The sequence below is a fragment of the Drosophila mojavensis genome, unplaced genomic scaffold (assembly GCF_018153725.1).
Source record: "Drosophila mojavensis isolate 15081-1352.22 unplaced genomic scaffold, ASM1815372v1 contig_36, whole genome shotgun sequence".
Classification (NCBI taxonomy): Eukaryota; Metazoa; Arthropoda; class Insecta; order Diptera; family Drosophilidae; genus Drosophila; species Drosophila mojavensis.
Genome location: NW_025318858.1, coordinates 19,733,911 through 19,750,418, shown reverse-complemented (window position 1 = coordinate 19,750,418; position 16,508 = coordinate 19,733,911). Strand labels below are relative to the sequence as shown.

The following is a 16,508-nucleotide window of genomic DNA, read 5'->3' as shown; positions in this document are numbered from 1 at the left end:
TTTTTCCCACCAAAGCAAGCCAAATTCTGGCTTGTGGCTTACTGTAAGCCGAGCTGTTAGCAGCTCGCTCTTAAGTGCAGTCGAAGCTTAGGCTTTGTGTAAACAGATCAGCCAACGGGGGGCCATATAGCCATAGCCATAGAAACCTTAGACGCCAAAGATGCCCTCCCTCTCTCTCTCTCTTTCTCTCTCTGTCTGTTTGTTCCATTGAAAGTTTTAGCCAAGTCATCAGAAATGCAACTTACAACTAAGCCAAGGCTGCTGCAAAGTCACAAGCGAACGGCCTTTCTGAAGCCAGTTCTAATGGCATGTGTTATTCCATGCATGCGAAAAGCTAAGCGCTTATGCACCTGCCCAGCCAAATTAGTTAGCTTTGTTCCTATATATACATATATATAATGCTATTTATTATATTGTATTATTAGATTGTATACACTCTTGCACTATATACTATTATTGGATATTTCTGTTACACTTTTGTTATACAAGTTCTATAATCAGGTGTTGAACCCAGGTATTTCCCTTTCAATAAGTAATTAATCTTAACTAAGCATTCCCTTTGTTATATTACAGAACTTTTTCTTTAGATTGCTTTCCTTTATTTATATAACAATGCCTGCTGTGACATAATATTTTCTTTGAGAACATTTTGATTGTAGTATTGGATGAATGCTCGTAGGGCATTCTATTTGTATACTCTTTCATCATAGTTTATTTTAAATAAATCAAATACATTTATATTTCATTGTTTCGAGTATATAATGCAAAAAGAGCCATTATTTATTTACAATAATATTATATAAATATTTATATTATATGTGGGTAAACACGCGATATGTGAATGCGGTCTTTACTAATAAAATTCTCGAATAGCTGCAGCTGAGCAAGAGTAGCTTAAAATAGTCGAGAGCAAAGTTAGCTGAGTATAAAACTGGAAAATTCTTGAAAGAGCTTATTTGGTATGTGTTAAACATTCTTAATTAGTTGTTCATATTCAACATCATCAATGACATCAAGTCTGTAAAATGAACACATTTGTATTTATATAAATGCATATAAATATACTTATAATTATTAAAAAAAAATTAAGAGGGTTTAGTTTTGGTTCCTAAGGTCTACTATATATAATCAGCATTATATTATCGTAATTATATATGATACATTGCAATTATAAATTATATATATAATGATGGTATGATGTTGATGATGATTTATATATAATTATTGTACAGAAAATGACCTAAAGCATGTAAAATTGACTTAAAAACCTTTGTACATTAAGTAAATGTTTAGTTACATTATTATTAAAATGCATATACAATCTGTACTTGCATTGCTAAACATAGAAACATATTAATAAAGTTTTTAGTATTTTTCTTGTTTTTTTTTTTTTTTTATTTTTTTTTATTTTAGTTGTGTCATATGGCATTCCTCTACTTATTTATTAATCAAATATTGTTTGATTGAAATTTTCAGCATTTTTCTAAGAATGAAGTCTGTGTTTAGTCATTTTTTTTTTTTTTTTTTTTTTTGTGATTCTCATTCTTAAATTCCATTTAATTGTTATTGGCATGCTCAAGTTTTGCTCTGTGAGCAAGTGCAATTTATTGCCACATATTTCCGAGTAGTTCCTATGCATAGAGTTGTCAAAGAATAATACTGAGTAAAGTCTTTGACATTAAATTGGCTAGAGTTTGAATGAATATTGCTCATAGATATCGGAATCAACTGAAATGCATGAAATATTTATAGGTAAATATTTCAATTTTAAACCCATTCATATTTCATAAACTTTGCTCATTTTTACAGCTCATTTATCTATTCATTTCAACAAAATTCCATTTCTGTTTAGCTATTTTAAAAAAAAATCCATTTCGCACTCACTTGACTTCGACTTTTGATAATCTGTTGATTTGGCATTGCTTGAGAATTAATTACTTCTGCTTCTTCTTCTCGGTACTCGCGATATGAATCTTCTTTTAACACTTGTCAATTTGAGTTACGGCCATAATATCCACCAGCATAGTGAACAACATGATCGTTTACTTGACCTCAATTTGGATATGTAAATACATTACTCTGCAGATCTACAACAATTTAAATAACAACAACAAAAAGAGCAACAGAAAAAGCCTTGACTGTAGTTCAATTATTAATCAAATCTGTGCTTTGTTTCTTTTTGTTTCGTTTCTCATTTTGCTGTTGCTAATTGAATTTTTGTTTTTTTTTTTTTTTTTTTTTTTATATATATCTTTGCCGAATTTTCGTTTTCGATTCTTTTCAAACGGCAAACGAAAATCCAAGCCACAGAGCCAAGGCTTAAAGCCGTCGCGTGTGTTTAAAAAATAAAATAAAAAAGATAATAAGATAGAGACAAGAAACCAGCTATAGATACAAAGCAACAAATGCTTAAGCTACAGCCGCCACAGGTTCCGGTTTTTTCGTCTTTTTTTTTTTGTTTTGTTTTGTTTTATATATGTATTTTTTGTTCATTTTAGTTTTTGTTTTCTGTCAGGCTGGGAAAGAAAGTCAATTCGTAGATTTTCTAAATGAAATGCTCGCAATGTTGTGTTAAAAAATTCATTAGCCCCAACAGCTAAGGCAACAAACACCAAAAAAAAAAGCAAAATAAAGCAAAGCTCGAGGGAAGCCCTAAGGCAAAGCCTATGAAAATATGTAGTTAACACGCCCTCACCTGCCACGCCCCTAGCTCATCAGTCAGACGGCGGCTGTGAACAGTTGTTGTTGTTTTTATTTCATTAACTTTTTTCGCTTCGTGTTTTTTTTTTTGGCTGCTTCTCTTAAATTTCTTCATAAAAATTTCGTAAAAAGAAAGTTGCGACAGTGACTGCCAAACTGTAACGCACCCAAAGCCACCAAAAAGCGTGAATCATGCTGAATTGTTTGCTGTGTGTTGAAAGTGTTAACTGCATTGCATATTAAACATATATACACATACGTTTGTATGTATATATATATATATTATATATATATGTACATGCAAGTGTGCTCATAAGATAGATATAGATATAGCTTTATCTATTTGCAGTTTGTGGCTTTGTTTTATTTTATTTCATTTCATTTTATTTTGCTGAGCTAAACCAAATTTTCATACGCTTTTGCTCATTGCTTAACTTTGTTTTTAGTTGTTTTGTTTTTCTTTTTGTCTCTCTGCTTTTTGTTTGCATTTCACTTTGTCTGTGCGGCCTGTGGGGCAGTTATCACAGTAGCTGTCAAAAAGTCTCGTCTAGGCTTTTTGTTTGCCTTTTATTAATTGCTGTGGCACATGCAACAACAAACAGCATGCAGCATGCAGCATTCAGCATGCAACATGCCAATCTTCATCAATGCATCTGCCTCATCTCCCTCTCTGCAGTTCATTGACTGATTGCAGCCACTGTTGCTTTGCATTGCGTGTCTTCAATTTTGCTCAGCAATTCTGATTGTTGTTGTTTAATAATTTTATGCGCTGTTAATTTATTGATGTATTTACAACAGTTTATTCAATTTTCAATTAATTTTGTTGCACACAAAAATTTAGCAACAATTATTAATTATTAATATTTCGCACGTTTACTAATTCGTTAAAGTTGTTTCCAGTCTCTGGCTCTTAATCTTCTTCAAGATATATAGCTTATGCTCCAACTCCTTTTGCCCTTTGCTTATAGATTTCCACACATTTTCAATGAGTCAGCAGCTATCCCAATCAAATCTGTGCCATAAAATAGTTTTTCACAGACAACCCAAAAGGCATTAAGTAGTCATAAATAAGTCAACAAATGTCTGGCTGCTGCAGGGATCGATTGCTATATATACATATGCATACATATGCATACGTATACATACATGTATAAGTAAAAGTAAATCTGTATGCTGCATGTCTGGCTTCTCCAGTCGTTCGTCGATCCATTGCAATCATAATGCAGCCAATAAGTCCCAATGGCGCCCAGGCGCAACGCGTGGGGGTGAGGGGGTAGGAGCGGGGCGGTGCGGGACGGTGCTGTTGCTCTGCACTTGTAAGCAATCGTTTGCTAAAAATACAGCGCAAAATAAATAAGTGCATTTGCAATTTGCGGCAATTGTCGCTGTGGCGGCTTACAGTTTGACAGGCACACAGCAGGCGACAGTTGCAAAGGCAAAAGATAAACGATGTGCAGGTTTTTGTCAGCTGCGAGGAGCCGGACGTGCGTTGACCCACATTGTGCACAGCCGAAAAAACTCAAAACTAAAGCAACCAACGCGAATATGCAAAAAGTCAGATACATACGACTTATGCACACAGATACAGATGCAAACGGAGCCAGATACAGGCACAAATACAACTACATATATCCATAGTTTAGCGAGAGAGTCGAGCGCATAAAAGTGAATGTTTGCCTGATGATTTTTGTGGGTTTTTTTTTTTTTTTTTTTTTTGCTTTATATCTGGTTGGATGACGCCAACGCTGGCAAGCGGGTGGTCAAAAACAGAGTCAGAAAAAGTCAGAAAGCGCCAGAAATCCCTCAAATCTCTCGTCCGTTCATCATAAATCAATCAAAATGTTGGCAGACAAATAGTCGCTATAATAGTCGCTGAATATTCGAATTTGCGGTGCTTTGAAAAAAAAAAAAAAAAATATATATATATATATATATATATATAGACAACTGCAGGGTTTGAGCAGAGAGGCTGAAATACTCTGCTTAAAGTTATGTGTAATTTTGCGGGATGTTAAAGAAATTAAGCAGTTATATTATTATATTACGCTTTTGCAGACAGCAACACCATTAAGGAAATTCATTTAGCGGATATTTTGAGGCTTAGGCAATAGGGAGAAATGAGTGCTCTGGATGTGCTATTTCGACAGATGCAAATATCGTTAACTTTCAAATTAGACTGTGAGAATGAGATGATATGAGAGCATTGTATGTATTTTTGTAATACTAAATTGATAGTGACCGTAATTGATAACTTTTGAGTCAGAGTCTGGAATCATATTTAAGTAAGTATAGGAAATATTTCGCTTAGCTAAGAACAATCAATCAGAAAATCAATTGAACATTATACACGAATAAAGACCTATTAGAAAATTTAATAAACCATAATGAATATAATTATCTGATATTTGATTTATAGTTTCTATTAATGAAAGACATTGACTAAGGTTGGTGCTGTCTCAAATAATGGTTAGCTTCTTCCAGGACTTTTATGTATAAAAAATCTTGGAAAAGAAATGATTTTTCTTCTTAACTGGTCCCCATAAAATTACTTAGTTTACATGCTAAAAGTGGCATAATTTGAGCACCCTTGCCTTAACAGTTACCGTGCACTCAGCACGAGTGTGCACTCACTATTTGCAGGCAGTGTGAAAAGCAGCTCAGGGCCAAAAAGCGTCAACAGCTAAAGATTTACCTGCCCCAGCTGACCCGAAAGTACCAAGAGGCAGCCCCCAAACACCAAGTCCTACCCACCGCCCACCACCCACTCGATGCTCCACTTATAGGGTTGCGCAGTGCAGGGTTGCCAACGTCATGAATGATGCAAATGTGCGCATTCGCATTTGTTTTGCCTACGTAAATAGTGACGCGTTCCGATTTCGTGTTGTTAAATCAATATAAAGGCGACTACGACTGTGACTTGAGCGTCGCTGTGGGCGTGGCCAGCACTAATTGCCCGCCAGCTGTATAATTAACAAACCGAAAAAAAATGGGGAAAGAAGTGTAAAACAATGCGAGCTGTGTCAGAGTTGCCAAAGTTATGACAGCTGGCCGACAGACGGGGCAGCAACAACAAAAAATGCTTATAAAGGAAACGCTTTGCTGCAAATTCTCAGTAAATGTCAGGTAATGTCAGGTGCCCCCACTGCCCCGCCCTGGAGCCAAGCGCCTGCTCCTGCTGCTGGAACAGATTACATGTTTAGAGCGACGCGATTTATTTTTTTGCTGTATTGCTGTTGCCTTTGCTTTTGCTTTTTAGCTACAAGTTGGCTTCTAGGAAGACGTTAGCAACGGCAAGCAATGCTTTAGTTGTTCCTGTTGTTATTGTTGTTGTTCATGTTTCACGCTTCGTTGCCAAATTCTCAGCAGAACGTGGGACAAGCTACAGCAGCAACAGAAGCAGCAACAGCGTCGCCTCTTAATTCCCAGTTGAAAGCCAAAAGTCTTCGCTTCGGTTGCCGCCCTTTTGACTGCCACCATCTCCCTCTCTCTCTCTGTCTCTCTCTCTTTCTCTATTCCTCTCTTTAACTTGGATCGACTTCATCACACGCGCAATTATTTTATGAGAAAAACAAACGAAGCGGAGCGGGCAACAAACAATATGAAAGGGGCCAAAGCCCATCTCTCTAGCCAAAAGGTTGGGCAAGCGCCTGAGCTCAACTTTTTTGTCAGCTGTTGGTAATTTAAATGCGCAACTTACATAAAACTAAGAAATAATGTAGAAGAAGCAGAAGCAGCCGCGCCACCTCACACGGCTCTTGAGGCACAGCATGGCCGCATGGCCCGCTGCAACGCCGCTGCGCGCCCTCAGTTTGTGCAGCCAAGTGGAAACGGCGCAGCTTCAATGCACATGCGCAGGCAGCTCCGAAAAGGGCTCAGATAGGGGCCACACAAAGGGGCCGCAAGGGCCATTCAAATGAGTTCGCTGATTGACGCGCAGTGGCCAAAGCTCAAGACAAAGACGTGAGACAAAAGAAATGCGAGCGGGCACAGTGGTGCAAAACATTGTTGAATGGGTTACATAACAATTAATTGGAGCTCCGTTTTGCATGCCAATTAATTATAATGCATAGCAATAGCAAAAGCTTTTAGTTTTGACTTTATTCATTTACTTTAAATGAATTAAAATCTTAAGAAATTATATGCTATAAATATTACTTTAAATACAATTTAAAATTTATTAAATTATGAATTAAAAAAAAAGGAAAAGTTTTATATAATTTATGTATATACATGATAATTATTATTATTATATTATTAATATATTTTATTATTATTATTTATCTATTTATTTTATTTTGATTTTATTATTACTTATTTATTATTATTTTTTATTTATTTATTTATTTTTATTATATATTTATTATTATTATAATTTTTTTTTAATATAATCAACAACAGTTTATTTATTTTAATGCATTCAAATAATTTTTTAATATTAAACAAATCTTTTGTGTCAATGCATTGCAATTTTATTAACTATATTTTTAAAAATCTGATTTAAAAAAAATTTAGTTGAAGAATTTATATAAAAATTTTCTGTTGTTATTCATAAACTTTTAAAACCCACTGTGCCTGCGATCGCTTACAGTTTGACAGCCAGCTGCTTCCCAGCTCACAGAACCATGACAAAAAATTAAAGAAGAAAAAAAGATGAAGTAGAAAAAGCGCAGTAAAATATGACGTGCAACATGAGGTGAACCTGGTCGCAGAGGGTTCTTCCTCCGGTCTAGCCGTGGGCGTGAGAGTACTTTGCCAGTTTGTTGTTGCCTTAATCAAATGGTTGCAACTAATTTGATGCAGCGCACACACGCAAACGACAAGGCAGTGTGAAAGAGAGAGAGAGAGAGAGAGGGAGAGAATGGGGGAGTCACAACAACTCCTTCATTATGCAAATTTTGTGATGGGTTCATTGCGCACAAATTGGGTCAAAGCTGCCACATGCAACAACGCGTTGTTGCAGCCAATTAAAAGCAGCCACAGAAATTTAAATAGCAATTTTTCTTAATTTTAATTTTAAACAGCAGCAGCAGCAGCTATTTTATTTTTAGATCCGCTGCTAACAAATTGTTTATTAAGTAATTAAAAACGTTTTGAAAATCAATCAAGCGCCTTGCATAAGTTTTCCATTCGGTTTGTTTACGGATTTTCCAAATATGGCTAGCGCCTTTCGCTTTTTTTGGCTAATGAAATTGTCGCACACAAGACAAAAAAAAAAAAAAAAAAAACAAAGCAACAACAATCGACAACAAAGCAACAAATGCGACCAGCTGCCTTAAGTGGTTCGTTGTTTTGGTATTTGGTGTTGGCTAAAACGTTAAGCTAAGTTAATAAAAAGCCGTAATTTATGCTACTCAAATCGCCCCCAACTATGGCTACCTAAGCAGCTCAAACTGTAAGCGTTATTGCAATTTGATGTGCTGCGAGCTGCTCAAACTGTGCTCGGCAAAACTCATGAAAAGTTTATTTTCAAATTTAATTGGATTTACCGTCTGATTGCATCTGTTTTATGAATGTATGTATATGTACACATGTATATACAACTCTATATAAGCATATTTCTAGGAATTCGACTGCTGATTACTTGGGTCAACTTTTATGTCAAATCTCTTAATGAGCAAAGCGCATGACGAAGAATGCGATAAGAACTCGAGCAGCATTAAACCCTTCAGAAGCACATACGTGCTTCCACTGCACACAGAGACACACCTATACATATATATATATATATATATACATTTATATACACATATACGTATATAGACATATAGATGTGTCTTAATTGAATGTGTGAAAGCGTTTAAAAGCAACTATTTTGGCATTTAGCTCACGTGCAGCGAGCGTTACGAACAGCACAAAAACAAAACACAAGAAAAACAGACAAAAAAAAAACATTTGGTATAAACTGTAAAAGCTACTTTTAATATCTCTCTCGAAAAAACTGTTACCAACAGCCATGAATAAAAGGTTAAATTGGGTTAAAGAGAGAAGTGCCTATAATAGGGCTAAATAGGAAAACAAAAGCTAAGACTAAATTATACATATATACATACTTATATTTGAGATATATCCTAACTAGATTTAGAGCAGCCTATAGGTGCATTGGATTTAGAATATATAGGCATGATTTGAATGACTGTGAGACTGACATTGAACGATTGATTGACAGATGGACTGGCTGACTAGTGATTCATTGACTGATTGACTGAATGCTTAATGTACATTTAAAACTGATGGAATTGGTAAATAGATTGAATGATTAATAGACTAACTAAGACTTGATTGAGCAACTCTATGATTGATTGACTGACTGCCTGAGCAAAAACTTGTTGATTGATCTACAGAATGAATGATTGACAGAGTGAATAAGTGATTGATTGACTGACTATGCTTGGCCAACACAACAAATTGATTTATTGATTCATAATCAATATACAGCTCAAGTCCTCATAGATAAGAAATCCATAATGCGTACGCCATAAAAAAGTCTATAAAAAATATATAATTAAGATTTAAGTATCTAATAAAAAGTTGAATATGGAATGATACTGCATGTCATTTTAAAGAAATTGAACTTTAACTTTTGATATTTTGATTCTTGTGCAGAGGCAATTCAAGAACTGAAATCATAATCAAATTTCATGTTCCACTATAGATCATACTCCATATGACAGCATAATAAAATTTCATGCTCAGCCAGATCTTACTCCATACATAAGCTCAAGTAATCACGACTCTTGAGTTCGAACAGCTTAGTTTGGGCAGCACTGGCAGTTTGACAAGCACCCCATTGATTTATTTGCCAGCGTGCCTGATTTATGTAACTTTGATTTGATATATTTATGTGGAATACATTTTCAAATGAAATCGGCATGCGATATATACATATATGTATGTATATATTATATATCTGAGAGTTATGCATATATCGTCTATAATATTTATCATTTCTTGGCTCAGCGCAGAGGCAAGAATCACTCGATTGCAACGTGTTTATGTCACAGGCTCCCAGCACATAAATCAAATCCAATGCAAGTGTGGGTGGAATTCTGTTTTTCTTGTCGGTTTTCTTTCTTTTTTCATTGCTTTTTTTTTTTTTTGGGTTAGGTTTTGTCGCCAACTCTCAGCCCAGAAGTTGAGTCTAGGGCGTCGGTTGGCACTTTGCACGTGCGTGGCGCATATATGTATGTATGTATATACATATGAAGATATATACAGATATATATGCGTGTATATCGCTTGCATATATCAATCACTTGAACTGGCTTGCAACTCTTTTTACGCTTCGCCAGAGTCATGTGCCACACTTTCCAGCAACAACAACAACAATGGCTAGAAATGTGCGCTGCATAAGTGATGAAAGCCCAAAATGAGTTTGACAAGCGCTGGCTGCCAAACTGTGCGCACAGATGGCTGCCTGTGCGCTTTGTTTTGCACACACACACACAAATATATATATACACCAGGGCTGCCTTACCCTTTAGCATCTGGCATCTGCCTCTGTCTCTATTAGACTTTGTTTTCAAAAAGATTTCAACGCCCCCGCAGCAGCAGCAGCAGCAGCAGCAGCAGCAGAGGCAGCAGAGGCAGCGACGGCAGCAGCAAATGCAAAATGCACATTTTTAATGATGGGGGCCCTGCACTTGAGCCAACGGCAACAATAACAACGACAACAGCAGCACAAACAACGTTGTTGACGTTGGCGTCTCGCACAGGATGTGCCTCAGAGTTGGGGGCAATTGGGGAACGGGGAGCATGAATTGAGGGATTGGTGCTTGCTGCTTGCCGCTTGGGGCTGGCTCATCAGCCATCAGGGTCTGCCTGCCCTTCGACTTATGCAAAACGTCTCCACACTTTGTTTTTTATGGCCTGTTCAATGCAGTCGCCGGCAGCTCAACTCAAGGGATTCCGTCTTGTCTGATGGGCACCGTCTCCTCTCCTCGGATTCTCCGTTGCCGCCTCTACCCCACTAACCTCGAAAGTTGCCACATTTGGCTTTAAAGTTTTGCGTTTGTGTAACACTTTTCTCTCGCCATCTCTCTCTCCCTCTCACACTCTCTGTCTCTCTTTCAGCCGCTCTGTCTCTATTCGTAATCCGCTTAAGTTCTCAAGAATCGGCACAGCGTCATAATGAGCACAGCGCGATCATCATAATTGTCGAACGTTGTGCTTTGGTATTAGTTCGTGCTTTCGTTATGCTTTCGCTCCGCTTCTTCCTCTTGATCCCCATTCATTAGATTTTCGTTTTTCCGGTTGTGCTCTTAATACTCGAGTGGCAGCTTCTTCCCTCATATCTCTTCGCATCTCTCGCTACTCCACTCTAGCTAGCTATGCGAGTTTAATTAGACCAAAGAGGCAGACACTACACATCTTCAACATCTTCAAATCTCATCAAATTAGACGCCGCAACGTAACTTGACACATTCTTTCCCTCCCCCCCACACATGAACCAATTAAGCAAACGATTCCCTTTGCCACTAGCCACTCCTGTATTTTGCTCTGATGACTCATTCCGCCCCAAATCGCTAGCCAATAATTCCAAGTCCAGACAGACGTCTGTCTGATTGTCGCAACTGTTTAGCCAATCTATAAAGCAAATGAAGCCAGCTAAGCGTGTGACAAAGGAAGCTCAATCGGAACCCTCCCTTTAGCCGGTCCAACTGACCCCTGGCCTCCATGACCCAAGCTCCTCTCGAGTTACCACAATATTAATTTATATATAGGTATTTACTTAGTATATATATATATATATATATATATATATATATATATATATATATTTCTGCTGCTATTGCCACATTTAATGTTGAGCGTCGTGCAACATTTGCATAATCCATTCACACGCTGCTCTATTAAATGTGGTTGAATGCATTCATTTCAATCATTTAACATTCAGCAGTCAACACTCAACACTCAACCGCATTCGAGATGACAATGCACTCATTAGTGGTCGGCAAATGCAGCAAATGCAGCAGTTGTAAACTGCATTTAAATTGCACTTACAAAATAAACATTGCATAAAATGCCGTGTGGAAATGTGCGCCAAATCGTCGTCGACGTTGACCTCGAATCAGACGGACGCATTCAGGGCCCGGCAATAAAACTACAATCTCACAATCTCTTAATGCGCCCTATGCTCAGCTTCCGACGACTGAAGGCACTGAGCTAATAGATTCGTCTTGACTTGTAAACAGAATATTATTTGATAGAGAATGTTGTTTTCCTCTTGATATCAATAAATATGACATTTTGTGGTTTATTGCTCTATCAAGAGTTGCTATAACTTATTAACTTTTACTGAGTGGAAATGGCTTAGTTTATGGAAGTTAAATTCTATTTACTATTAAGAGGTTTTTAAGATTTCGAATTTATTGAACATATAAAGAATAGCGACTGGTTTTGATATACGATGTGATATATTATTTTCGATATATGGTTAGAAAGTTTCAGCTAGTTTCCCAAAGTTCCATAATGTTAACTGATGTAACATAAGAGAGCTACGCCAGGAAACTAGAGCTATAGCGCTATATAAAACCAAGAGTTTTTCCGCTTAGCTTAACGTATTTTATGCTCGTATAGCCTGTCTTATGTAAAGAAAAATCGAGAAATCGAATATTATTATATGTCAGCTCTGTTGATAAGGATTTCCTTCGTTCGTATCTTGTAGACTATTCCTTTGTGCAGCTAATCAAAATCCTAATAGTCAAATGAGCTTTTAAGGATTTGTTAATCTCTCCTAGGGAAATGAAAACGGTCTTTGATATGTTTCATTTGATATCATATGTTTATAGTATATAGAAGATCCTTGGATTTAGAAGAATTCCCAAGGACTTTCTTCCACTCTAGATATCTATTTCCTTTCCACGGACTCGACAAATCTATTTATTTAACATGAATATTTCCTATAAGACAGTTAGGAACTATTATAATAATAACAACAACAACATGTTCAACTACAAGTATCATTAAAAACCTTGCCTGGTCTCCCTGATATATAACTGGAAGAGAATAACCTTCAGGCTTGCCCTCTCAAGTCGCAGTCCAAGTCGAGCCATTCTCAATTCATTTATCTCTAATGACTCGGTCAATCGCGCAATCTGTGAGCACGTTATTGCACAGCAGTTGCATTTGGCAGCCAGCAGACTCTTAAATCAAGGCACGAACTATCGATGAACCCGAAAAGACCTAGCACACATGCACAGACGAGCTCGAACGCCCTACCCCTAGATGTAAACCCGTTACGTGCCACATTTGGCTGCAAGCCAGCTATAGAAAGAAATTGCAGCTGGCCAAACAGACAGAAATAAAAGAAGTTTTTAATATGTGAGCACAAGCTAGAGAAGGAGAGAGTAGACGGGTTTAGGGGTAGGGGTAGGGGCGTCTTTTAGGGTTTGGCTTTGGCTAGACAAAAGCGCACAGAGCTCTGGCGCCGCTTGCGCAAGGATGTTCATGTCAATTCAAAACGTTGGCTTAATAGTATCCAAAATTTAACGGGTCTCATTCGCTGCTGAACCGCAAACAAAGGCCGCCCACACAGGAGTCGGCCGTCAACGCGTCTCGCGTATTTGTTTAGAGCCAACAAATTGGCAGGCAAGGCCTGGCCTGGCCTGGCCTGGTCGGGTCTGGGCCCTGCCATTAACCAGCTTCAGCTTGGCTCTGGGGGCTGGGGGCATTTGCATAGACGTCGACGATAATTGCATGAAATTATAATGCAGCCCATGTGTAGCCTGTCGCTCGTAGGAGTCGATGCCCACACACACACACACACATAGAGATGCTGTGTGTGTATATAATTATAGAGAGTGATTCAAACCCAGCACTAACCTACTCTCTCTCTCTCTCTCTCTCCCTCCCTCTTTGCAGCATCATCGTGGCAGCAATGCAAGCGAGGAGCGCGTGCCACAGCCACACTCACCACACGATGGCGGCCACATGAGCGGCGGACTGCAGCATTCGGGCTCGCGGGCCACGTTGCGTCATTCAATGAATCACTCCAGCAGCTCAATGACGGGCGGCTCCGCCTCCAGTTCGACGCCCGCCTCGCCGCAGCTGAGCGGCGGCCAGCTGCTGTCGAACGGACACCATTATCAGTCACAGTCGTCGGTATCGTCGAACTCATCGATTGTGTCGGCCATACCCGCCTCGCAGCGCCTGCTCGAGGAGGCGCTGGCCAAGCCGGCGCCCTATCCGATGATCCTGCTGCCGGTGCATGGCGGCTACTGGCTGGACGGCACTGAGCACGAGTGCAGCTACGATGCACGGGGCAATCCGCAGCTGCCGCAGACCACCTGGATGGCCAAGTTCGAGATGGACGATACGGCCAAGTGCTATCGGCGCTTCTATGCGGCCAGGGAGCACTCGAATCTGGTTGGGCATGATGAGCAGCTCGGCCCGGTGCTCATCTCGATCAAAACGGAGAACGTGGCCAATCAGGAGCATATGCGCATCCTGCTGCGCCTGCGCACCGGCACCATGCACGAGCTGATACCGGTCTCGTGCTTGGGCGCCCAGCCCAGTCCGGCGAAGATGGTGCGGCTGCTGAACGAACAGATCCAGGTGGATAACTTTATGCCGGTGTTGTGCCCGAAGGCATCGCAGCTGATCAGCGTCTATGATGAGCATGTGCTTGTCTCGCACTTCAAGTTCGGCGTGCTCTACCAAAGATATGGCCAGACCACCGAGGAGGAGCTCTTCGGCAACCAGCAGACCTCGCCGGCCTTCGAGGAGTTCCTCGATGTGATTGGCCAGCGCATCAGGCTCAAGGACCACAAGGGCTATCGCGGCGGCCTGGACATCCAGAACGGGCACACCGGCGACACGGCCGTCTATGAGGTGTTCAAGGAGCGCGAGGTCATGTTCCATGTGTCCACGCTGCTGCCCCACACCGAGGGTGATCCGCAGCAGCTGCAGCGCAAGCGGCACATCGGCAACGACATCGTGGCCATCGTGTTCCAGGAGACGAACACACCCTTCTCCCCGGACATGATTGCCAGCCACTTTCTGCACGCGTTCATTGTGGTGCAGCCCCTGGAGCCGAACACGCCGCACACCCGCTACAAGGTGAGCGTGACGGCCCGGGACGATGTGCCCTTCTTTGGGCCGACGCTGCCCAATCCGGCGGTCTTTCGCAAGGGCCTGGAATTCAAGGAGTTCCTGCTGACCAAGCTGATCAATGCCGAGAACGCCTGCTACAAGGCCGAGAAGTTTGCCAAGCTTGAGCTGCGCACCCGCACCTCGCTGCTGCAGAATCTAGTGGAGGAGCTGAAGGAGAAGACGCGCGACTTTCTAGGCGCCGATCTGTCGCAGACCCTGGCCGGCAGTCCGACACCCGAGACGCCCAAGTCGGAGAGCGGAGGGGGCGGCGGCGGCAATGCGGGCACTCGTTTCATTGACACCGTCAAGAAGGCGCTGATCATGCGCGTGCGCTCCCAGAGCGTGGACACCGGCAACGGGGCGCATCCGGACAAGTTCAGCGTGAACACCAAGGTGGGCACGCTCAACTCCAAGAAGGAGCCTCAGCCCGAGACACAAACGCCCAATCTAAACGTGAGTAGACATTGGCTTCGCTCTAGTCGATGCAATTAGCTAATCCCATTCTCTTTCTCTTGTTGCCCTGCAGACCTGCAGTCGCACGGCCTCCAAGTCGTCCTCAAAGTCAAAATCCTCGAATGAGTCCACATCCTCTTCGCCGGACATCACCTCACGTCCGGCTAACCATAATCACAACAACAACAACAACAACAACAATCCAGCTGGCGGCCAACAAAATGGCGGTGGTGGCATTGCCGCCGTCGCCGTCAGCGCTGCCCAAAACGGCGGCATTGTGGGCGTGGCCGTGGCCACCATGTCCGAGGCGAGCGACGACTCCAGCCTGAACAGCGTCGATCTGGACCCGATGATGGGCCACCTGGACGGCGGTGCCGCCTACATCGACAGCGACACGGGCCTGGAGAGCATGAGCTCCGCGGAGGCAACGACCAAGGCCTGCTCGCTGTGCCTCGAGGGGGTGCAGGGCACCACCATGATGGGCAGCTCGCCCAGCAACGAGACCATCATGATGATCGAGAATCTGCGCCAGGAGGTGACGCGGCTCAAGTGCGACAAGCTCGATTTGCTGCGACAGAATGTGGTAAGTAGAGAGAGAGAGAAAGAGAGTGAGAGAGTGAGAGAGAGATATCCCTATAGAACAATCAACTCATTTAAATATTCTCTCTCTTTCTTGCAGACCTGCCAAAGGGACATCAAACGTTTGCGGGAGCGAGAGCTATCGCTGCAAGGCGATCTGGCGGCAGCCGGACGTGAGATTCTGCGTCTGCGCGATCTGCTCAAGGAATATATGCCGGATACAGCCGCAGCGCCGCTCTCCATTTCGCCCATCTAAAGCGTCTAACGCCAAGCACAAAACAGGGAGGGACGGAGACAGAGAGAGAGAGAGAGAGAGAGAGAGAGAGAGAGAGAGAGGGGGAGAAGGGAAGGAAGAGATCGGAGGAACCACTGTGCCGTGTTTAACACTTTGGATGCGTCGTTATTTGTTTTTTCTTTTTTATTTCTGGGGCCAGTTCTCGCAAAACTGTATTATATTTAGTTTGCATAGCTGTTGGAACTCGAAGAGGATTGAAAGCTGAGGTGTGGCGGCATATATATTATTACAGTTTAGTCTACAAATATACACATAACAGTTACGTATAACAGTTAAAAGAAAATCAACTTAGAGAAAAAAAAAAACATACACACACACAGAACTCAAAAAGTTACACCAAATATATAGTTGATAAGTCTTTAAGCATATTTAACGCAATGTTTAGAATCCC

The 16,508-nt window shown here is 41.0% G+C and overlaps 1 protein-coding gene across 4 annotated transcripts in view; it reads left to right on the top strand.

Moving 5' to 3' along the window:
• Positions 1-16,508, top strand: part of LOC6577366 (rap1 GTPase-activating protein 1) — a 113,268-nt gene extending 96,760 nt beyond the window's left edge. For all 4 annotated transcript variants that reach the window (XM_002003297.4, XM_015165644.3, XM_032728374.2 and 1 more), the window contains 3 exons: positions 13,561-15,243; positions 15,317-15,826; positions 15,923-16,508. In XM_002003297.4, the coding sequence (XP_002003333.2) occupies positions 13,561-15,243; positions 15,317-15,826; positions 15,923-16,078 (2,349 nt within the window). In that variant the 3' untranslated portion in view covers positions 16,079-16,508. The remainder of the gene's footprint in view (positions 1-13,560; positions 15,244-15,316; positions 15,827-15,922) is intronic.